This window comes from Bombina bombina, chromosome 3 (assembly GCF_027579735.1).
Source record: "Bombina bombina isolate aBomBom1 chromosome 3, aBomBom1.pri, whole genome shotgun sequence".
Lineage (NCBI taxonomy): Eukaryota > Metazoa > Chordata > Amphibia > Anura > Bombinatoridae > Bombina > Bombina bombina.
In genome coordinates, this window is record NC_069501.1 from 8,389,301 (window position 1) to 8,413,697 (window position 24,397).

The window sequence follows — 24,397 nt, forward strand, 5'->3', positions numbered from 1 at the left end:
ACGTAGTCCGTGCCTTGAAGTTTTACTTGCAGGCTACTAAAGATTTTCGTCAAACATCTGACCTGTTTGTCGTTTACTCTGGACAGAGGAGAGGTCAAAAAGCTTCGACAACCTCTCTCTCCTTTTGGCTTCGGAGCATAATACTCTTAGCCTATGAGACTGCTGGACAGCAGCCCCCTGAAAGGATTACAGCTCATTCTACTAGAGCTGTGGCTTCCACCTGGGCCTTTAAAAATGAGGCCTCTGTTGAACAGATTTGCAAGGCTGCGACTTGGTCTTCGCTTCACACCTTTTCAAAATTTTACAAATTTGACACTTTTGCTTCTTCGGAGGTTGTTTTTGGGAGAAAGGTTCTACAGGCAGTGGTTCCTTCCGTTTAAGTTCCTGCCTTGTCCCTCCCATCATCCGTGTACTTTAGCTTTGGTATTGGTATCCCACAAGTAATGGATGATCCGTGGACTGGATACACTTAACAAGAGAAAACATAATTTATGCTTACCTGATAAATTTATTTCTCTTGTAGTGTATCCAGTCCACGGCCCGCCCTGTCCTTTTAAGGCAGGTCTAAATTTTAATTAAACTACAGTCACCACTGCACCCTATGGTTTCTCCTTTCTCGTCTTGGATATGGCAGTGAGGGGAGGAGCTATATAGCAGCTCTGCTGTGGGTGATCCTCTTGCAACTTCCTGTTGGGAAGGAGAATATCCCACAGGTAATGGATGATCCGTGGACTGGATACACTACAAGAGAAATAAATTTATCAGGTAAGCATAAATTATATTTTTTTTTAGGTTGTAGATTAAATTTCTCAGTGAAAAAGATGTTTTTTAAATCCCTCTCTTTCTGTTATTACTCGTAGACTCCACAGCTTGGGTATTAGTTCCCATGAGTAATGGATTGTGGACTCTCCACCTGTATGAATGAAAACATAATTTCTTTACAAGATATACCGAGTCCACGGGTTTCATCCTTTACTTGTCGGATATAATCCTCCTGCTAACAGGCTCCTCCCTTAACTCCTCCCCCCAGTCATTATCTTTGCTTATGCTAGTAATAGGAAGGGTAAAGTGATAGCTGACATAGTTCCCATAGAGGGAAGGGGTAAGCAGTAATTCTGTGGAAAATAGGGTATTACTGTAATCCTGGGCATTATTTTGGTTTCACGACTAATGCAACTTTATACGTTATGGTGAGACACTGGGGCAGCCTAACAATTTTATTGTCAATCTAAACTGGGTGGCTGGTTGTTATACTTTTCCTCTAAAGAGGATCCACATGGCTAGTACTTTATTTTTTATACCCACATGGCTTATGTTTGACTGCTTTACTGCGGTTGTTTAGGCTCAGCTTATTCCGGAGAGGATGGGCGGGGCCTAATTTCGCGCCTCAATGATGCAGTTTCTTCACATACAAACTGTAATTTTCAGCTCCGGTTGGGCCCAAACTGACTCCTGGTGTTCCGGAGTGATTTTGAGGCTTGATTAAGATCCCTGGGGGCAAGTAGGCGCCACAGCAGAGCTGTGGCGTGGTGCAGGGGATTATAGAGTTTTTCTAATAATCGTTGTTGTTTTTATTGATAACTCAGAGGGTTAATTGCTCTTTACTGTGGGGTGCAACATCTGACTGCATTATAGGGCAGGTTATTGAACATATGTGAACACTTTTAAGCTGTTTTGCAAAATTGTGCGCTTTCTATTTTCTTAAAGGCGCAGTACCGTTTTTAAATTTTTTTTTGTTATCTCACTAAATAGAGTGTTTAACGACTTTGTGGTGTTTACATAGCCTGTTCAACACTGACACTGAGGAAGTTCAATGTTTTATGTGTTTAGAAGCCATTGTGGAACCCCCTCTTACATTGTGCCCTTCTTGTACTGAAAGGGCCTTACACTGTAAAGAACATATTTTCTCTTGTAAGGTGTATCCAGTCCACGGATCATCCATTACTTGTGGGATATTCTCCTTCCCAACACGAAGTTGCAAGAGGATCACCCACAGCAGAGCTGCTATATAGCTCCTCCCCTAACTGCCATATCCAGTCATTCTCTTGCAACTCTCAGCATAGCTGCAGGTAGTAAGAGGAAAGTGGTGTAATATAGTTTTTCCTTCAATCAAAAGTTTATTGTTTTTAAATAGTACCGGAGTTGTACTATTTTATCTCAGGCAGCATTTAGAAGAAGAATCTGCCTGCGTTTTTCTATGATCTTAGCAGAAGTAACTAAGATCCACTGCTGTTCTCACATATGTCTGAGGAGTGAGGTAACTTTAGAGGGAGAGAAAAGGGGGTATCAATGGCACTACCGTGTGATGTAATTCACTATGACTGTACCCTCATGGTATTAAATAGCTTGTATGCTAAATTACAACTGGGGTCAGTGGTGCTGTGTATTAAATCAATAGTTAATAGAGAACGGCGAAACATGTTAGGGTACTGGTGAGGAGTCAGGGAGCTCCTGTGTATGTTAGGGCTTGCTCTATCTAGGATTATTTAGCCTTAGTTCATAATTATCGGATACCTCAGATGGTATCCATGATCAGTTGAGGATTACTTTTAGGTATCTATATGATAACACAAGCTGGACTGTACTTGAGGTCACTAAGTTAACGGTACATGGGGAGCGTACTACTTATCCCTATTATTTGACATACTGATATGCTATGACTCAATGATACTAAAATGGTATAAAAATAACCATACACCTTAAGGGTAATTGAAGGGACAATATCAGAACCTGTTAATACGCTGACTCACATCAATCTGGGTCTGGCGGTTAACCAGCTAAACTAAGTATTAACCCCTGGCGTACGTGCAGCTATCATTTGATTAAAAATTCAGCTGCCTCAACTTTGCAGTCAAACAAAGTATTTAAGAGAACTCTCAATGCTGTAGTGTTATTGCTACTTTAAATCTACAGTCAATCGTAAACACACAAGTTACATTAAAACAATACGAATTGACTAGGTTTATATACAGCGAGTATGTTATTGAGATCTTCATATGATTGTGTTTAAATTTGATTAGAACTGCATAGTGGAAGACAATCTAGTTCACAAACCAATACTATATCCTTAGGAGTTAAACTTATGCAGGTCCTGAAAAATCTATCTTTACCATATTCACTTAACAACTCAGGAATGTATTAACCCTGCATAGCATTCACAAGTTGTGGTAACACCTTTGGTATAGAATTATATGCATGTGCCAGACCGTTATGAAGTAACAGGTGTTCAAGTAATTACATAGAAATACTTGGTAACAGGGATATTATCCAGCAATTTGCAAATATTCTTAAAATACTCAGCTACCTAACCTTTAAAATAACCAGGATTTAGGAGAACACTGTAATATTAGACTTTGGATCAATCACATTGCAATTGTGTCATCCAAGTGGAATCTTGTTCTTAGTATTTGAACGGTTAAGTGGAATAAATCCATTAATCCAGCTATTTTAGAGTTTTAGGCTCTGCTGGAAATTACTGTGTACACTAACCACACTAATATAGAATATCCAAGCACAATCATGTTCTCATGGTGTTACGAGTGTAATGGTAGCAATTCAAAATCCTAGTTATCAGTATTTACATAACCACCCTACGGCCAAGTTACGTTGGCATATCTAAGTATGCACCAACACACTACAATGTGATACCCAAGTACACAGCCAACATTCTAATCACTATTACCTTTGAGGATACCTCAGTATGTCCAACATATATACTGATCTTTAAATACTTTTCTAGAATGAACTAATCTCACTGATATCAGTTACCTGTACCAATAGTCTACAGACTCTCACAATCCACGAGGTTCATAAGTGTTATTACTGTCTACTCAGTGCAGCTTATATGTGACTTGGATCAACTATACCTAGAGATCCATTTAGGTTCACATATAATATATATTCATTTGAACTTCTGGAACCATAATTTTTGACATATAGGTACTATATCACCCTAGTGTGAGCAACTGTTTTTAAGTTGCACATCCCTTAATTTTAAAACTCCTATTTTTATGTGTTCCTAATAAAAGTTATGTTTTATTTAGACCTGAGACCTTGAGTTTTCTTTTGTTGATCATTTCTAAGTTTGAATATTATCTAAATCCTATGCCTATAATGAGTGCTACAAGTGTATTCTAGAATGGGACTCTTCCCATTTTTCTTTTGTGTCTAACTTTAGAGGGAGAATGGCGTGCATGGTATCCTCCAATAAGGTATGTGCAGTTTTAAGTTTTTCTAGGGATGGAATTTGCTTGAAAATGCTGCTGATACCGGATTAATGTAAGTTAAGCCTAAATACAGTGATTTAATAGAGACTAGTATCAGGCTTGCTATCAGAGGTATATACTCTGTTTAATGTGCAATATAAAACGTTTGCTGGCATGTTTAATCGTTTTTATATATGCTTTAGTGATAAAACTTATTGGGGCCTAGTTTTTTCCACATGGCTGGCTTGATTTTTGCCTGGAAACAGTTTCCTGAGGCTTTCCACTGTTGTAATATGAGTGGGAGGGGCCTATTTTAGCGCTTTTTTGCGCAGTTAAAACTACAGACAGAGACATTCAGCTTCCCTCAGCAGTCCCCTGCATGTTATAGGACATCTCTGAAGGGCTCAAAAGGCTTCAAAAGTCGTGTATTGAGGAAGGTAAAGCCACAGTGGAGCTGTGGCATTTGTTGTGACTGTTTAAAAACGTTTTTTTCATTTTGTTAATCCGTTTTTTGTATTAAGGGGTTAATCATCCATTTGCAAGTGGGTGCAATGCTCTGCTAACTTGTTACATACACTGTAAAAATTTTGTTAGTTTAACTGCCTTTTTTCACTGTTATTTCAAATTTTAGCAAAATTTGTTTCTCTTAAAGGCACAGTAACATTTTTTATATTGTTTAACTTGATTTAAAGTGTTTTCCAAGCTTGCTAGTCTCATTGCTAGTCTGTATAAACATGTCTGACATAGAGGAAACTCCTTGTTCATTATGTTTAAAAGCCATGGTGGAACCCCATATGAGAATGTGTACTAAATGTATTGACTTCACTTTAAACAATAAAGATCAGCTTTTGTCTCTAAAAAATGTATCACCAGAGGATTCTGGTGAGGGGGAAGTTATGCCGACTAACTCTCCCCACGTGTCAGACCCTTTGACTCCCGCTCAAGGGACTCACGCTAAAATGGCGTCAAGTACATCAGAGACGCCCATAGCGATTACTTTGCAGGACATGGCGGCAATCATGGATAATACCCTGTGTGATATACCTTTAAATCCAAGATGCACAAGCACTTCCTTCCTATTTAAGGAAGTACTCTAGCCTCAATCTGAGCCTGAAAATTGAAGTTGTACTTTACAGTACACTTTGTTTCCTGTGAATCATCTTTGCTATTTAAACTTTTCTAAATCTATCAGGTCCCTGTGATACTTTCTACGATATCCGCTGGTTATCAGCTGTACCTCTGTTTCTCTACCGGATCTTGTCTCCGGATTCCTACGCTTGCCGGATCTACATTCTCCAAACGCCGAAGTCGCGCTCACACAGAGCGGTCACCGGAGCTCGAGTTGCCAGCCTGTCAGCTCTCTCAAAAAGCACTACCGCTCTCACGCTTCCATAACCTACTCTGTTACAAGCTAAGTACCGCTCTCCACGCACAAATACATTTAGAATTATCATTGCTTCAAACTTCCATTTGTTTGTTTCATTACATACTAACTTGACATTGGAAAAGTATTACTGAAACGTATTTGGGATATATGAGTGATTGTCTGGACTGTATATATTTTAATGTGTGTCTGTGTGAGTGCGTGAAGACTCTGCTTTTCATATATTCAACAATTAACCGCTGGAGTTACTTGAACTATTCTATGAGTGATTTAACCCATTAAGTACTCTCTTTTCTCCTGAGTATTGTCTTGTAATACATCACTCTGTTCTGCCTCACTACTTCTTATTTGTTACTACAAATTGTAGTCCCATTTAAATTTATTCAATTACAAAACTAAAGCCTCACCTTGTATAATCAAGTTGAATAAGTCATTTCTTCTTGTTTATCATAAGAAAAGAGCAACAAAACCTTTATTTTGTCAAGTATTTGTATTTACTTTTAAAAGTGATTGTGAATATCACACCCTGTCAGCGGTATTAGCCAGACTGCCTGAATTCAGAGGAAAGCGCGATAGCTCTGGGGTTAGATGTAGTACAGAGCGTGCAGATGCTTTAAGGCCCATGTCTGATACTGCGTCACAATATGCAGAAGCTGAGGAAGGAGAGCTTCAGTCTGTGGGTGACATTTCTGATTCGGGGAAACCTGATTCAGATATTTCTACTTTTAAATTTAAGCTTGAGAACCTCCGTGTATTGCTTGGGGAGGTGTTAGCTGCTCTGAATGACTGTGACACAATTGCAGTGCCAGAGAAATTGTGTAGACTGGATAAATACTATGCAGTGCTGGTGTGTACTGATGTTTTTCCAATACCTAAAAGGTTTACAGAAATTATTAATGAGTGGGATAGACCCGGTGTGCCGTTTTCCCCCCCTCCTATTTTTAGAAAAATGTTTCCAATAGACGCCACCACACGGGACTTATGGCAAACGGTCCCTAAGGTGGAGGGAGCAGTTTCTACTTTAGCAAAGAGTACCACTATCCCTGTCGAGGACAGTTGTGCTTTTTCAGATCCAATGGATAAAAAATTAGAAGGTTACCTTAAGAAAATGTTTATTCAAAAAGGTTTTATCCTGCAGCCCCTTGCATTGCGCCTGTCACTGCTGCTGCGGCGTTCTGGTTTGAGTCTCTGGAAGAGGCCTTTCAGACAGCTACTCCATTGACTGAAATACTTGACAAGCTTAAAACACTTAAGCTAGCTAATTCTATTGTTTCTGATGCCATTGTTCATTTGACTAAACTAACGGCTAAGAATTCTGGATTCGCCATCCAGGCGCGTAGGGCGCTATGGCTTAAATCTTGGTCATCTGACGTGATTTCAAAGTCTAAATTACTTAACATTCCCTTCAAGGGGCAGACCCTATTCGGGCCTGGTTTGAAGGAAATTATTGCTGACATTACTGGAGGTAAGGGTCATACCCTTCCTCAGGACAGGGCCAAATCAAAGGCCAAACAGTCTAATTTTTGTGCCTTTCGAAACTTCAAGGCAGGTGCAGCATCAACTTCCTCTGCTACAAGACAAGAGGGAACTTTTGCTCAATCCAAGCCGGGCTGGAAACCAACCAGTCCTGGAACAAGGGCAAGTAGGCCAGAAAGCCTGCTGCTGCCTCTAAGACAGCATGAAGGAACGGCCCCCTATCCGGTAACGGATCTAGTAGGGGGCAGACTTTCTCTCTTCGCCCAGGCGTGGGCAAGAGATGTTCAGGATCCCTGGGCGTTGGAGATCATATCTCAGGGATATCTTCTGGACTTCAAAGCTTCCCCCCCTCAAGGGAGATTTCACCTTTCGAGATTATCTGTAAACCAGATAAAGAAAGAGGCATTCTTACGCTGTGTGCAAGACCTCCTAATTATGGGAGTGATCTGTCCAGTTCCACAGACGGAACAGGGACAGGGTTTTTATTCAAATCTGTTTGTGGTTCCCAAAAAAGAGGGAACCTTCAGACCCATTTTGGATCTAAAGATCTTAAACAAATTCCTCAGAGTTCCATCGTTCAAAATGGAAACTATTCGGACCATCCTACCTATGATCCAGGAGGGTCAATACATGACCACAGTGGATTTGAAGGATGCTTACCTTCACATACCGATTCACAAAGATCATCATCGGTTCCTAAGGTTTGCCTTTCTGGACAGGCATTACCAGTTTGTGGCTCTTCCCTTCGGGTTAGCTACAGCTCCAAGAATCTTTACAAAGTTTCTGGGATCGCTTCTGGCGGTTCTAAGACCGCGAGGTATATCAGTGGCCCCTTATCTGGACGACATCCTGATACAGGCATCAAGCTTTCAGATTGCCAAGTCACATACGGACATAGTTCTGGCATTCCTCAGGTCAAATGGGTGGAAGGTGAACGAGGAAAAGAGCTCTCTATCCCCACTCACAAGAGTCTCCTTCCTAGGGACTCTGATAGATTCTGTAGAAATGAAAATGTACCTGACAGAGTCCAGGTTATCAAAGCTTCTAAAATCTTGCCGTGTTCTTCATTCTATTCTGCGCCCTTCGGTGGCTCAGTGTATGGAAGTAATCGGCTTAATGGTAGCGGCGATGGACATAGTGCCATTTGCGCGCCTACATCTCAGACCGCTGCAACTATGCATGCTCAGTCAGTGGAATGGGGATTACACAGATTTGTCCCCTCTGCTAAATCTGGATCAAGAGACCAGAGATTCTCTTCTCTGGTGGCTGTCTCGGGTCTATCTGTCCAAGGGTATGACCTTTCGCAGGCCAGATTGGACAATTGTAACAACAGATGCCAGCCTCCTAGGTTGGGGTGCAGTCTGGAATTCCCTGAAGGCTCAGGGATCGTGGACTCAGGAGGAGAAACTCCTCCCAATAAATATTCTGGAGTTAAGAGCAATATTCAAGGCTCTTCTAGCTTGGCCTCAGTTAGCAACCCTGAGGTTCATCAGATTTCAGTCGGACAACATCACGACTGTGGCTTACATCAACCATCAAGGGGGAACCAGGAGTTCCCTAGCGATTCTGGAAGTCTCCAAGATAATTCGCTGGGCAGAGACTCACTCTTGCCACCTATCAGCAATCCATATCCCAGGTGTAGAGAACTGGGAGGCGGATTTTCTAAGTCGTCAGACTTTTCATCCGGGGGAGTGGGAACTCCATCCGGAGGTGTTTGCTCAATTGGTTCGTCGTTGGGGCAAACCAGAACTGGATCTCATGGCGTCTCGCCAGAATGCCAAACTTCCTTGTTACGGATCCAGGTCCAGGGACCCAGAAGCGGCCCTGATAGATGCTCTAGCAGCGCCTTGGTTCTTCAACCTGGCTTATGTGTTTCCACCGTTTCCTCTGCTCCTTCGACTGATAGCCAAAATCAAACAGCAGAGAGCATCGCTGATCTTGATAGCGCCTGCGTGGCCACGCAGGTCATGGTATGCAGACCTAGTGGACATGTCATCCTTTCCACCATGGACCCTGCCTCTGAGACAAGACCTTCTACTACAAGGTCCTTTCAATCATCCAAATCTAATTTCTCTGAGACTGACTGCATGGAGATTGAACGCTTGATTTTATCAAAGCGTGGTTTCTCCGAGTCAGTCATTGATACCCTAATACAGGCACGAAAGCCTGTCACCAGGAAAATCTACCATAAGATATGGCGTAAATACCTTTATTGTTGTGAATCCAAGAATTACTCATGGAGTAAGGTTAGGATTCCTAGGATATTGTCCTTTCTCAAAGAGGGTTTGGAAAAAGGATTATCAGCTAGTTCTTTAAAGGGACAGATTTCTGCTCTGTCTATTCTTTTTCACAAGCGTCTGGCTGAAGTTCCAGACGTTCAAGCTTTTTGTCAGGCTTTGGTTAGAATCAAGCCTGTGTTTAAACCTGTTGCTCCCCCATGGAGCTTAAACTTGGTTCTTAAAGTTCTTCAAGGGGTTCCGTTTGAACCCCTTCATTCCATTGATATTAAACTTTTGTCTTGGAAAGTTCTGTTTTTGATGGCTATTTCCTCGGCTCAGAGAGTCTTTGAGTTATCTGCCTTACAATGTGATTCTCCTTATCTGATTTTCCATTCAGATAAAGTAGTTCTGCGTACAAAACCTGGGTTTTTACCTAAGGTAGTTTCTAACAAGAATATCAATCAAGAGATTGTTGTTCCATCATTGTGTCCTAATCCTTCTTCAAAGAAGGAACGTCTTTTACATAATCTGGACGTGGTCCGTGCTTTGAAGTTTTACTTACAAGCTACTAAAGATTTTCGCCAAACATCTACACTGTTTGTTGTTTACTCTGGACAGAGGAGAGGTCAAAAAGCTTCGGCAACCTCTCTTTCTTTTTGGCTTCGGAGCGTAATACGCTTAGCCTATGAGACTGCTGGACAGCAGCCCCCTGAAAGGATTACAGCTCATTCTACTAGAGCTATGGCTTCCACCTGGGCCTTTAAAAATGAGGCTTCTGTTGAACAGATTTGCAAGGCGGCGACTTGGTCTTTGCTTCATACCTTTTCAAAATTTTACAAATTTGATACTTTTGCTTCTTCGGAGGCTATTTTTGGGAGAAAGGTTCTACAGGCAGTGGATCCTTCCATTTAAGCCTGCCTTGTCCCTCCCTTCATCCGTGTACTTTAGCTTTGGTATTGGTATCCCACAAGTAATGGATGATCCGTGGACTGGATACACCTTACAAGAGAAAACATAATTTATGCTTACACCTCTTGTGGTGTATCCAGTCCACGGCCCGCCCTGTTCTTTTAAGGCAGGTCTAAATTTTAATTTAAACTACACTCACCACTGCACCCTATGGTTTCTCCTTTCTCGGCTTGTTTCGGTCGAATGACTGGATATGGCAGTTAGGGGAGGAGCTATATAGCAGCTCTGCTGTGGGTGATCCACTTGCAACTTCCTGTTGGGAAGGAGAATATCCCACAAGTAATGGATGATCCGTGGACTTGATACACCACAAGAGAAATAAATGTATCAGGTAAGCATAAATTATGTTTTATGTAATGAAAGTGTGTCTAAGGATGATTCTCAGTCTGTAGAGAATCAGGATACGCCATCTAATTCTCCCCAAGTGTCTCTACCTTTAACGCCCACTCAAGCGACGCCAAGTACTTCTAGTGTGTCTACTTCTTTTACTTTGCAAGATATGGCTGCAGTGATGTCTACTACCCTTACAGAGGTACTATCTAAACTGCCAGGTTTGCAGGGTAAACGCAGTAGGTCAGGTATTAATGTAAATACTGAACCCTCTGATGCCTTAGTGGCTATTTCTGATGCACCCTCACAATGCTCTGATTTGGGGGTTAGGGATTTTATGTCCGAGGGAGAACTTTCAGAGTCAGGAAATTTATTACCTCAGACAGATTCGGACATCATGTCCTTTAAATTTAAACTGGAACACCTCCGCCTGTTGCTCAGGGAGGTTTTAGCGACTCTGGATGATTGTGACCCTATCACAATTCCCCCCAAAAAATTGTGTAAAATGGACAAATATTTAGAAGTACCTACTTAAACGGATGTTTTTCCGGTTCCTAAGAGAATTTCGGAAATTGTTAAGAGGGAATGGGATAGACCAGGTATACCGTTTTCTCCCCCTCCTAACTTTAAGAAAATGTTTCCTATATCTGACACCATACGGGACTCCTGGTAATTGGTCCCTAAGGTGGAGGGAGCTATATCTACTCTAGCTAAGCGAACAACTATACCCATTGAAGACAGTTGTGCTTTTACAGACCTTATGGATAAAAAATTAGAGGGTCTTCTAAAGAAACTATTTGTTCACCAGGGTTTTCTCTTTCAGCCTATAGCCTGCATGGTTCCAGTAACTACTGCAGCTGCCTTTTGGTTTGACGCCCTGGAAGAGTCTCTGAAGGTAGAGACACCTTTAGAGGACATTTTAGACAGAATATAGGCTCTTAAATTAGCCAATTCATTTATTACTGATGCTGCTTTTCATATTGCAAAATTAGCAGCGAAAAACGCATGCCATTCTGGCACGCAGAGCGTTATGGCTAAAGTCGTGGTCTGCTGATGTATTGTCTAAATCTAAGTTTTTAACTATTCCCTTCAAAGGTAAGACCCTATTCGAGCCTGAGCTGAAGGAAATAATCTCTGACATTACTTGAGGTAAGGGGCACGCCCTACCTCAGGAGTAGTCCCTCAAGATGAGGGTTAAAAAAAAATGATTTTCGTTCCTTTCGAAATGTTAAAGCAGTATCCTCTGCATTTTAAAGGAGTATCCTCTGCTTCCTCTTCCTCTACTAAGCAGGAAGGGAACTTTGCTCAATCCAAGTCGGTCTGGAGACCTAACCAGGCCTGGAATAAAGGTAAACAAGCCAAGAAGCCCACTGCTGCTACCAAGACAGCATGAAGGGGCAGCCCCCAATCCGGGACCGGATCTAGTAGGGGGCAGACTCTCGTCCTTTGCTCAGGCTTGGGCAAGGGATGTACAGGATCCCTGGGCATTGGAAATTATGACCCAGGGGTACCAGCTGGAATTCAATGATTTTCTCCCAAGGGGGAGATTTCATCTTTCACGTCTGTCTGTAGACCAGACAAAAAGAGAGGCGTTTCTTACGCTGTGCAAAAGACCTTTACACAATGGCTGTAATTTGCCCAGTTCCAGATCTGGAACAGGGGCAGGGGTTCTACTCAAATCTATTCGTGGTTCCCAAAAAAGAGGGAACCTTCAGACCAATTTTAGATCTCAAATGTCTAAACAAATTTCTCAGAGTCCCATCGTTCAAGATGGAGACCATTCGTACAATTTTTGCCAATGATCCAGGAGGGTCAATATATGACCACTGTGGACCTGAAGGATGCGTACCTTCTCATTCCTATCCACAAGGATCATCTTCAATTCCTAAGATTTGCCTTTCAGGACAAACATCATCAGTTTGTGGCCCTTCCCTTTGGGTTGGCCACGGCTCCCAGGATCTTCACAAAGGTTCTAGGGTCCCTTTTAGCGGTTCTCAGGCCGCGAGGCATAGCGGTGGCGCCCTATCTGGACGATATCTTGATCCAGGCGTCAACCTATCATCTGTCCAAATCTCACACGGACATTGTGTTGGCATTTCTAAGAACTCACGGCTGGAAAGTGAATGTAGAAAAAAGTTCACTGGTTCCACAGACAAGAGTTCCATTCCTGAGAACTCTGATAGACTCGGTAAACATGAAAATATTTCTGACAGAAGTCAGAAAATCAAAGATTCTAAATACTTGCCGAGCTCTGCAGTCCATTCATCGGCCATCAGTGGCTCAGTGTATGGAAGTCATCGGACTAATGGTAGCAGCAATGGATATCCTCCCGTTTGCTCGCTTTCATCTCAGACCACTACAACTGTGCATGCTCAGTCAGTGGAATGGGGATTATGCAAATTTATCTCCTCCGATAAATCTGGACCAAGAGACCAGAGACTCTCTTTGATGGTGGTTGTCACAGGACAATCTGTCCCAAGGAATGTGCTTCCGCAGGCCATCTTGGGTAATAGTAACGACGGACGCCAGTCTCCTGGGCTGGGGTGCAGTCTGGAATTCCCTGAAGGCTCAGGGTGTGTGGACTCAGGTGGAGTCTCAATTGCCAATCGCTATTCTGGAACTGAGAGCGATATTCATTGCGCTGCTGGCGTGGCCTCAGTTGGCTTCGGCCAAATTCATAAGATTCCAGTAGGACAATATCGACTGTGGCATATATCAATCATCAGGGGGGAACAAAGAGTTCTCTACCGATGATAGAAGTATCAAAGATAATTCGATGGGCGGAGGTCCACTCGTGCCATCTGTCTGCGATCTCTATCCCAGGAGTAGAAAACTGGGAAGCGGATTTTCTAAGTCGTCAGACTTTTTATCTGGGGGAGTGGGAACTCCATCCGGAGGTGTTTGCAACCTTGATTCATCAATGGGGCACACCGGAATTGGATCTGATGGCACCTCGACAGAATGCCAAACTTCCACGTTACGAGTCCAGGTCAAGGGATCCCCAGGCTGTACTGATAGATGCTCTAGCACTACCTTGGTCGTTCAACCTGGCTTATGTGTTTCCACCTTTTCCTCTCCTTCCTCGTGTGATTGCCAGAATCAAACAGGAGAGGGCTTCAGTAATTTTAATAGCGCCTGCGTGGCCACGCAGGACCTGGTATGCAGATCTAGTGGACATGTCGTCTCTGCCACCGTGGAGACTGCCATTGAGAAAGGACCTTCTCATTCAAGGTCCTTTCCAACATCCAAATCTAACTTCTCTGCAGCTGACTGCTTGGAGATTGAACACTTGATTTTATCTAAGCGGGGTTTCTCTGAGCCGGTCATTGATACTCTGATTCAGGCTCGCAAGCCGGTTACTATAAAAATTTACCATAAGATATGGCGTAAATATCTTTATTGGTGTGAATCCAAGGGTTACTCATGGAGTAAGATTAGGATTCCTAGGATTTTGTCTTTTCTCCGAGAAGGATTGGAGAAGGGGTTATCAGCTAGTTCCTTGAAGGGACAAATTTCTGCTTTGTCAATTTTGCTTCACAAGCGTCTGGCAGATGTCCCAGATGTTCAGGCATTTTGTCAGGCTTTAATCAGAATCAAGCCCGTGGTAAAAATAATTGCTTCGCCATGGAGCTTGAATTTAGTTCTTAAAGTTCTTCAAGGGGTTCCTTTTGAACCCATGCATTCCATAGATATTAAACTGTTATCTTGGAAAGTTTTATTTTTAGTAGCTATTTCTTCGGCTCAAAGAGTTTCTGAGCTTTCTGCATTGCAATGTTCGATTCTGATAAGGTGTTTTTGTGTACTAAACCTGTATTCCTTCCTAAGGTTGTTTCAAATAAGAATATTAATCAGGAAATTGTGGTTCCTTCCTTGTGTCCTAATCCTTCCTCTAAGAAGGAACGTTTGTTACATAATTTGGATGTGGTTCGCTCTTTAAAATTTTATTTACAAGCGACCAAGGATTTCCATCAAACATCTTCCCTGTTTGTTGTTTATTCTGGGAAGCGTAGGGGTCAAAAAGCTACGGCTACCTCTCTCTCTTTTTGGCTGAGAAGCATCATTCGCCTGGCATATGAGACTGCTGGACAGCAGCCCCCTGAAAAGCTTATGGCTCATTCCACTAGAGCTGTGGCTTCCACTTGGGCTTTAAAAAATGATGCTTCTGTTGAACAGATTTGTAAGGCTGCGACTTGGTCCTCCATACTTTTTCCAAAATTACAAATTTGATACTTTTGCCTCTTCTGAGGCTATTTTTGGGAGAAAGGTGCTTCAAGCAGTGGTGCCTTCCGTTTAGGTTCCTGTCTTGTCCCTCCCTTTCATCCGTGTCCTAATGCTTTGGTATTGGTATCCCACAAGTAAAGGATGAAACCCGTGGACTCGGTATATCTTGTAAAAGAAAAGGAAATTTATGCTTACCTGATAAATTAATATCTTTTACGATATACCGAGTCCACGGCCCACCTTGTCATTTTGAGAAAGGATTTATTTTTTATAAACTTTAGTCACCTCTGCAGCTTGTTAGTTCTTTCCCTTTCTCTTCCTATACCTTCGGTCGAATGACTGGGGGGAGGAGTTAAGGGAGGAGCTATATAGCAGCTCTGCTGTGGTGCTCTTTGCCACTTCCTGTTAGCAGGAGGATAATATCCCACAAGTAAAGGATGAAACCCGTGGACTCGGTATATCGTAAAATAAATTAATTTATCAGGTAAGCATAAATTTCCTTTTATATTTACCTGATAAATTAATTTATTTCAGAGTCAACGAGACCACCCACCCTTGTGTTTTTCTGGGTTCAGTTTTTTTCTTTAGCACATTTTTTTCCTGCTCCTTTTAGGGCTTATTCCTTTTTCTTGCCTCACTTGCTTGGCTATACGTTAGACTGAGGTATGTGTGAGGTTGGAGGGGTTTTATAGAGCTCTTGGAGTTTGGGATTCTTTGCCTCCTCCTAGTGGTAGTGCAGGGTAATTTTCATGAGTAATGGGTTGTGGACTCTCACCACCAGGAAAGAAATTAATTTATTAGCCAAGTATAAATTATGTTGTCTGTCTGTATGTCTATATGTCTGTCTATCTGCATGTAAATGTACCTGTATGTCTGTCTGCATGTCTATCAATATGTATGTCTACTGTGTTTCTTTATGTCTGCTGTCTGTATTTCTATCTGCATGTCTGCCTATCTCTATGTCAATGTACCTGTCTGTATGTCTGTTTATCTACATGTCAGTATGTCTGTCTATCTGCATGTGTGTCTGTATGGCTGTCTCTATCTGCATGTGTCAGTCTGTCTAACTGTACGTCTTTCTTCATGTGTATCTGTATGTCTATCTGTCTGTATGTGTATCTGTATGTCTGTCTGCATGTCCGTCTATTTGCATTTCTATAATGTTTATCTGCATGTCTTACTGGTCTTGTCTGCACTTGGGTTTCATTTACTGGTCTTGTCTGCACTTGGGTTTCACTTGCTGGTCTTGTCTGCACTTGGGTTTCACTTACTGGTCTTGTCTGCACTTGGGTTTCACTTACTGGTCTTGTCTGCACTTGGGTTTCAGTCACTAGTTTTGTCTGCACTTGGGTTTCACTTACTGGTCTTATCTGCACTTGGGTTTCAGTTACTGGTCTTGTCTGCACTTGGGTTTCACTTACTGGTCTTGTCTGCACTTGGGTTTCAGTCACTTGTCTTGTCTGCACTTGGGTTTAACTTACTGGTCTTGTCTGCACTTGGGTTTCACTTACTGGTCTTGTCTGCACTTGGGTTTCAGCTACTGGTCTTGTCTGCACTTGGGTTTAAGTCACTAGTCTAGTCTGCACTTGGGTTTCAGTTACTGGTCTAGTCTGCACTTGGGTTTCACTTGCTGGTCTTGTCTGCACTTGGGTTTTACTTGCTGGTCTTGTCTGCACTTGGGTTTCACTTGCTGGTCTTGTCTGCACTTGGGTTTCACTTGCTGGTCTTGTCTGCACTTGGGTTTCACTTGCTGGTCTTGTCTGCACTTGAATTTCACTTGCTGGTCTTGTCTGCACTTGGGTTTCACTTGTTGGTCTTGTCTGCACTTGGGTTTCACTTGTTGGTCTTGTCTGCACTTGGATTTCTGTTACTGGTCTTGTCTGCACTTGGATTTCTGTTACTGGTCTTGTCTGCACTTGGATTTCAGTCACTTGTCTTGTCTGCACTTGGGTTTCACTTGCTGGTCTTGTCTGCACTTGGATTTAACTTGCTGGTCTTGTCTGCACTTGGGTTTCACTTGCTGGTCTTGTCTGCACTTGGGTTTCACTTGCTGGTCTTGTCTGCACTTGGGTTTCACTTACTGGTCTTGTCTGCACTTGGGTTTCACTTACTGATCCTGTCTGCACTTGGGTTTCACTTACTGGTATTGTCTGCACTTGGATTTCAGTTACTGGTCTTGTCTGCACTTGGATTTCACTTACTGGTCTTGTCTGCACTTGGGTTTCACTTACTAGTCCTGTCTGCACTTGGGTTTCACTTACTGCTCTTGTCTGCACTTGGGTTTCACTTACTGGTCCTGTCTGCACTTGGGTTTCACTTACTGGTCCTGTCTGCACTTGGGTTTCAGTTACTGGTCATGTCTGCACTTGGGTTTCACTTACTGGTCTTGTCTGCACTTGGGTTTCACTTACTGGTCATGTCTGCACACTTGGGTTTCACTTACTGGTCATGTCTGCACACTTGGGTTTCACTTACTGGTCATGTCTGCACTTGGGTTTCACTTACTGGTCATGTCTGCACTTGGGTTTCACTTACTGGTCATGTCTGCACTTGGGTTTCAGTAAATAATTTTGTCTGCTCTTGGGTTTTGGCTACTAGTTTTGTCTGCACTTGGGATTCGGCCACTAGTCTTGTTTGCACTTGGGATTCAGTTACTGGTCTTGTCTGAACTTGGGATTCGGCTACTAGTCTTGTCTGCACTTGGGATTCAGTTACTGGTCTTGTCTGCACTTGGGTTTTTGAGGGGAATCACATGTGGGAGGGGGAGGAAGTAGATAATTTTGTTATAAGCCTGCATTCATCTTTCAGGCATTGGTGTGAGGTTTTCCAGAAAGCCAACATGTATTCATGTATTTCTATTTTACCATCTTACATTTATCAAAAGCTCTCTAACTGTAAATATCGCTCAGTTTGGGTCTTCCAATCAGCTATTGAAGGGGTGGCAGGAGATTTCCAATGTTTGGGAATAAGTGATTTGGCACTGTTAAGCATTAGGAATAGAATACACTTTTTGGGTTTATACTTTAGGGAGATTGTGGAAAAGTAAAAGGTTAGGTGATCTGGTAAGGGATATGTTTAGTTTGGCTTCTATTCTATCTAGCACTACCCGCCAAAAGGTTTATTTTAATTTAAAATCCCACCTAATGTGGAGGAACAAGCCTCGTTCCCCACAACCTCTCCAGCATTTCCCATCCGTTTTCTTATACAGTTTTTTTTAGTTTTATCAGTAGTTAGATTCTAAAACCCTAGCAGACACAGAAGCTTTTATGTGGTTATGAAAGATTTTACTTCATTTCTTATCATTAGGAGGGTCCAAGAGTTCCACGTTGCATTTTCTAGTGTAGCTAGGGGGATGGACATCTCTGTGTAGTAATAACAGGCAGTAAGCGATAGATATCAAATGTTTTGGTGCCAGAGATCGTTAACAGAGTGACTCCAGAAGTGTTAAAGCTCTATTTACAGATTTAGCAAATTTTTGTGTAGAGAGATAGTGCTGTAGTTGTATGTAGGAATACCAAGAGAAGGTGTGGCCCTGTTCTTTGTCTCTCGTCTGGAATTGTGTATCTGTGAATAATCTTGAAATGCACTTGAGTTTTAGTTACTCATCTTATTTTTATTTGGGTTTCAGTTAGTGGTCTTGTGTGCATTTAGGTTTCAGTTAGTGGTCTTGTGTGCATTTGGGTTTCAGTTAGTGGTCTTGTCTGCATTTGGGTTTCAGTTACTGGTCTTGTCTGTATTTGGGTTTCAGTTAGTGGTCTTGTGTGCATTTGGGTTTCAGTTAGTGGTCTTGTGTGCATTTGGGTTTGAGTTAGTGGTCTTGTGTGCATTTGGGTTTCAGTTACTGGTCTTGTGTGCATTTGGGTTTCAGTTACTGGTCTTGTGTGCATTTGGGTTTCAGTTAGTGGTCTTGTCTGCATTTACGTTTCAGTTACTGGTCTTGTGTGCATTTGGGTTTCAGTTAGTGGTCTTGTGTGCATTTGGGTTTTAGTTAGTGGTCTTGTGTGCATTTAGGTTTCAGTTAGTGGTCTTGTGTGCATTTGGGTTTCAGTTACTGGTCTTGTGTGCATTTGGGTTTCAGTTACTGGTCTTGTGTGCATTTGGGTTTCAGTTAGTGGTCTTGTCTGCTCTTGGGTTTCAGAACTGATGTGGTCTAACTTATTAGGCATCTGATCATTCCCTAACAAATTAATTTAGCTAAAGGGTATTCAATAGGAACATGTTTTATTCCTCTGTGTAACTGGGACTATGTTAGCCTTAAATGCAGGACTTTTACAGATTCATTGCAATAAACATTATTACAAGTATGGATGTAGTTAATGCGTTCAAGAGGAATACAGGCTGCACTCACAAGGTTTGGCTATCTTAACCTTCTCAAGCTTTTGTTCCAGTGACACTCTGCTTTGCACCCAGATTAAATATTACATTTTGGTCAACATTTATTTTTCTTCAGCAGCCGATAGCTTGAGACTTGAATGTTTCTAAACATGCACACACTTCTTGAGGGTACTGAACATGCACACACTTCTTAAGGGTACTGAACATGCACACACTTCTCACCAGTGAGCCAAAGTGAGCTTGCAAACCTCATATGCGTTTGTTATATTTGTAATAAACAGCCGAATGAGCCCAACACCTCAGTCATAAAATAAAGCTGTATTGTGTGCAAGTCACTGAGATAACCTGCAAAGCTCTCCAATCAAATGCAGCCAACACGTAGTAACTGACGGCTTCACTTACATTAAACATGCAATTTTTTTTATTAAAGTCTAAAAAAATTGTAACATTGTTTCAGGTTACATGCCCTTAATCTTGCTGACAGTTATATCAGATGTAAATAAAACATAACAACTGTTTTTGCATTAACTCCTAAATTACCAGCATAAACTCAGTTTCAAATCCAAAGAAGCACAGGCAAAGAATATACAAATCACTAGTAAAGTGACTGGATAAACTGTAACTTACTCATAATCAGATAAAGGAAAACACAACACAAACTAGGCAGCTACTGAGCCATTCTGCCTGTAGCTAAGCAATTAATAGTACTGCACTGGCCCTGCCCTTGCTAGTAAAGATATGACGCACAAATAAAGTAGTGCGACTGTCCTGTGTAAGAGCTTCTGCTAAACCATCTCCCACGTATCCCTTTTACTGGTTCCCACAAAAAAGAAAAAAGATATAATGTGAACACAAAGTATAGTAAAAAGGTTATAAAGTAGCAAAACCAGAGAAATCCCCTACGCGTTTCACAAGCCACTTGATTGACTTTCTCTGTTCCCTGCTCTTTCCCAGGTGCATGGTCCTGGTGGATCCCCTGAAGGACACACTACGCTCCCAGGAGGCCTGGAGCATCTTTCTGTCCAAGCTGCGCACATTGCTCCTTACCTCCTTTACACGTAATCTGGGTCATTTTGAGGATGAAATGAGAACCCTAAGAGAGAAGAGGACAGAACCCGCGTGGAGCTTCTGTGACTATTTCATGGTGCAGGTGACCATCAGTCTACCCTCTACCCGACCCCCATATATGTGACTGGTTCACACTGTGTGCTCATCACTATACCTGCGCTCCTGTCTGCGCTACTACTTACTTGTATTATTTCCGCTATACATGTAACAATCTGTGCTCTTCACCCCATGCTTCCTGCCTCCCCCTCTGATTGCTCTGCTCCCCTCTTTACTGACCCTTCTCTCTCTCTCTCTCTCTCTCTGTGCTCTTCACCCCCTGCTCCCTGCCTCCCCCTCTGATTGCTCTGCTCCCCTCTTTACTGACCCTTCTCTCTCTCTCTCTCTCTCTCTCTCTCTCACACTCTCTCTCTCTCACTCTGTGCTCTTCACCCCATGCTCCCTGCCTCCCCCTCTGATTGCTCTGCTCCCCTCTTTACTGACCCTTCTCTCTCTCTAACTCTGTGCTCTTCACCCCATGCTCCCTGCCTCCCCCTCTGTTTGCTCTGCTCCCCTCTTTACTGACCCTTCACTCTCTCTGTGCTCTTCACCCCATGCTCCCTGCCTCCCCCCCCTCTGATTGCTCTGCTCCCCTCTTTACTGACCCTTCTCTCTCTCTGTGCTCTTCACCCCCTGCTCCCTGCCTCCCCCTCTGATTGCTCTGCTCCCCTCTTTACTGACCCTTCTCTCTCTCTCTCTCTCTCTCTCTTTCTCTCTGTGCTCTTCACCCCCTGCCTCCCCCTCTGATTGCTCTGCTCCCCTCTTTACTGACCCTTCTATCTCTCTCTCTGTGCTCTTCACCCCATGCTCCCTGCCTCCCCCTCTGATTGCTCTGCTCCCCTCTTTACTGACCCTTCTATCTCTCTCTCACTCTGTGCTCTTCACCCCATGCTCTCTGCCTCCCCCTCTGATTGCTCTGCTCCCCTCTTTACTGACCCTTCTCTCTCTTTCTCTCTCTCTCTCTCTCTTTCGCTCTCTCTCTCTCTGCTCTTCACCCCATGCTCCCTGCCTGCCCCTCTGTTTGCTCTGCTCCCCTCTTTACTGACCCTTCTCTCTCTCACTCTGTGCTCTTCACCCCTTGCTCCCTGCCTCCCCCTCTGTTTGCTCTGCTCCCCTCTTTACTGACCCTTCTCTCTCTCTCTGTGCTCTTCACCCCATGCTCCCTGCCTCCCCCTCTGATTGCTCTACTCCCCTCTTCACTGACCCTTCTCTCTCTCTCTCTCTCTCTCTCTCTCTCCCTCTGTGCTCTTCACCCCATTCTCCCTGCCTCCCCCTCTGATTGCTCTGCTCCCCTCTTTACTGACCCTTCTCTCTCTCTAACTCTGTGCTGTTCACCCCATGCTGCCTGCCTCCCCCTCTGATTAACCCTTCTCTGTCTCTCTCTCTCTCTCTCTCTCTCTCTCACTTAATCTGCTGCCCAGGAGGAGCTAGCGTTTGTGTTTGAGATGCTGCAGCAGTTTGAGGATGCCCTGGTTCAGTATGATGAGTTGGACGCTCTATTCTCTCAGTATGTGCTTAACTTTGGGGCTGGAGGTGAGTAAAATCAGAATATGTAGTAAGTGGTCAGTGAGAGGGATATCTATTATTTCTTTCATGTAATTGGCAAGAGTCCATGAGCTAGTGACGTATGGGATATACATTCCTACCAGGAGGGGCAAAGTTTACCAAACCTCAAAATGCCTATAAATACACCCCTCACCACACCCACAATTCAGTTTTACAAACTTTCCCTCCTATGGAGGTGGTGAAGTAAGTTTGTGCTAAGATTTCTACGTTGATATGCGCCTCTCAGCTTTTTTGAAGCCGATTTTTCTCAGAGTACAGTGAATGTCAGAGGGACGTGAAGGGAGTATCACCTATTGAATGCAATGGTTTTCCCCACAGGGATCTATTTCATAGGTTCTCTGTTATCGGTCGTAGAGATTCATCTCCTACCTTCCTTTTCAGATCGACGATATACTCCTATATTCCATTACCTCTACTGATAACTGTTTCAGTACTGGTTTGGCTATCTGCTATATGTGGATGGGTGTCTTTTGGTAAGTATGTTTCATTTACTTAAGACACTCTCAGCTATGGTTTTGCACTTTATATAAAGTTCCAAATATATGTATTGTACTTATATTTGCCATGATTCAGGTTTCAGTTTATTTCCTTTTTTTCCAGACTGTCCGTTTCATATCTGGGAAATACATTTTTAAGAAAAAATTATTTCTTACCTGGGGTTTAGTCTTTTTCAAATTGACTCTTTTTTTAAAAGAATTGTGGGCTGTATTAGGCTCGCGAGGGCGCAAAAATGCCAACATTTCTTGCGTCATTCTTGGCGCAAGATTTTTTTTGGCGCGAAAGTTACGTTCGTTGACACAAATTCGTCACTTCCTGTGTCTTAGTTCACAAGGTTGCGTCATCTATGACGCTAGTGTTTCGTTTCTGGACGTTTTTGGCGCCAAAAAATATTTTTTCTGTTTGTTGTGCGTCATACTTGGCGCCAAATATTTCATTATTTAAGACCCCATTCCTTTTGCCTCTGGCCTTTTTCTATGTCAGAGGGCTATTCTGTTTGCATTTTTTCCCATTCCTGAAACTGTCATATAAGGAAATTGATGATTTTGCTTTATATGTTGTTTTTTTCTCTTACATTTTGCAAGATGTCTCAATCTGATCCTGTCTCAGAATCTACTGCTGGAATCCTGCTGCCTGATATCGGTTCTACCAAAGCTAAGTGCATTTGTTGTAAACTTTTGGAGGCTATACCTCCAGCTGTGGTTTGTCATGATAAACTTTTACATGCAGATAATGTTTCCATCAGTAGTAGTTCATTACCTGTTGCTGGTCCATCAACATCTAATGCTCAGGATATTCCTGTAAATTTATGAGAATTTATTTCTGATTCCATTCAGAAGGCTTTGTCTGCCATTCCGCCTTCTAATAAACGTAAAAGGTCTTTTAAAACTTCTCATAGAGTTGATGAAATTTCAAATGACCGACAACATACTGATTTATCTATCTCTGATGAGGATCTATCTGATTCAGAAGATCCTGTCTCAGATATTAACACTGACAAATCCTTTTATTTATTTAAAATGGAGTATATTCGTTCTTTATTAAAAGAAGTGTTGATTACATTAGATATGGAGGAGACTAGTCCTCTTGATATTAAACCCAGTAAACGTTTACATTCTGTTTATAAACCTCCTGTGGTTATTCCAGATTCCTGATGCTATTTCTGATATGATTTCTAAGGAATGGAATAAGCCTGGTACTTCTTTTATTCCTTCTTCAAGGTTTAAAAAATGGTATCCTTTGCTGATAGATTGGAGTTTTCGGAAAAGATCCCCAAAGTTGATGGGGCTATCTCTACTCTTGCTAAGCGTACTACTATTCCTACGGAAGATAGTACTTCTTTTAAATATCCTTTAGATAGAAAACTTGAATCTTATCTAAGGAAAGCTTATTTATATTCAGGTCATCTTCTTAGGCCTGCAATTTCTTTGGCTGATGTTGCAGCTGCTTCAACTTTTTGGTTGGAAACTTTAGCGCAACAAGTATCGGATCATAATGTGTCTAGCATTGTTAAATTAATTCAACATGCTAATAATTTCATTTGTGATGCCATTTTTGATATTATCAGAATTGATGTTAGATATATGTCTTTAGCTATTTTAGCTAGAAGAGCTTTATGGCTTAAATCTTGGAATGATGATATGACTTCTAAATCAACATTGCTATCTCTTTCTTTCCAAGGTAATAAATTATTTGGTTCTCAGTTGGATTCAATCATTTCAACTGTCACTGGGGGGAATGGAGCTTTTTTGCCTCAGGATAAAAAGTCTAAGGATAAATTTAAAGCTTCTAACCGTTTTCGTTCCTTTCGACTTAATAAAGAACAGAAATCTAATCCTTCCCCTAAGGAATCTGTTTTCAATTGGAAACCTTCCTTTATCTGGAATAAATCCAAGCCATTTAAGAGATCTAAACCAGCCCCCAAGTCCGCATGAGGGTGCGGCCCTCATTCCAGCTCAGCTGGTAGGGGGCAGATTAAAGTTTTTCAAAGATGTTTGGATCAATTCAGTCCAAAATCATTAGATTCAGAGTATTGTCTCTCAGCGGTACAGAATAGGTTTCAGAGTAAGACCACCTGTGAGAAGATTTTT

At 42.3% G+C, this 24,397-nt stretch overlaps 1 protein-coding gene across 1 annotated transcript in view; it reads left to right on the plus strand.

Moving 5' to 3' along the window:
• TRAPPC10 (trafficking protein particle complex subunit 10) overlaps window positions 1-24,397 on the plus strand; it is an 837,250-nt gene that overhangs the window by 149,232 nt on the left and 663,621 nt on the right. The window contains exons 5-6 of the mRNA XM_053705118.1: window positions 20,094-20,289; window positions 21,665-21,776. Of these exons, the coding sequence (XP_053561093.1) occupies window positions 20,094-20,289; window positions 21,665-21,776 (308 nt within the window). The remainder of the gene's footprint in view (window positions 1-20,093; window positions 20,290-21,664; window positions 21,777-24,397) is intronic.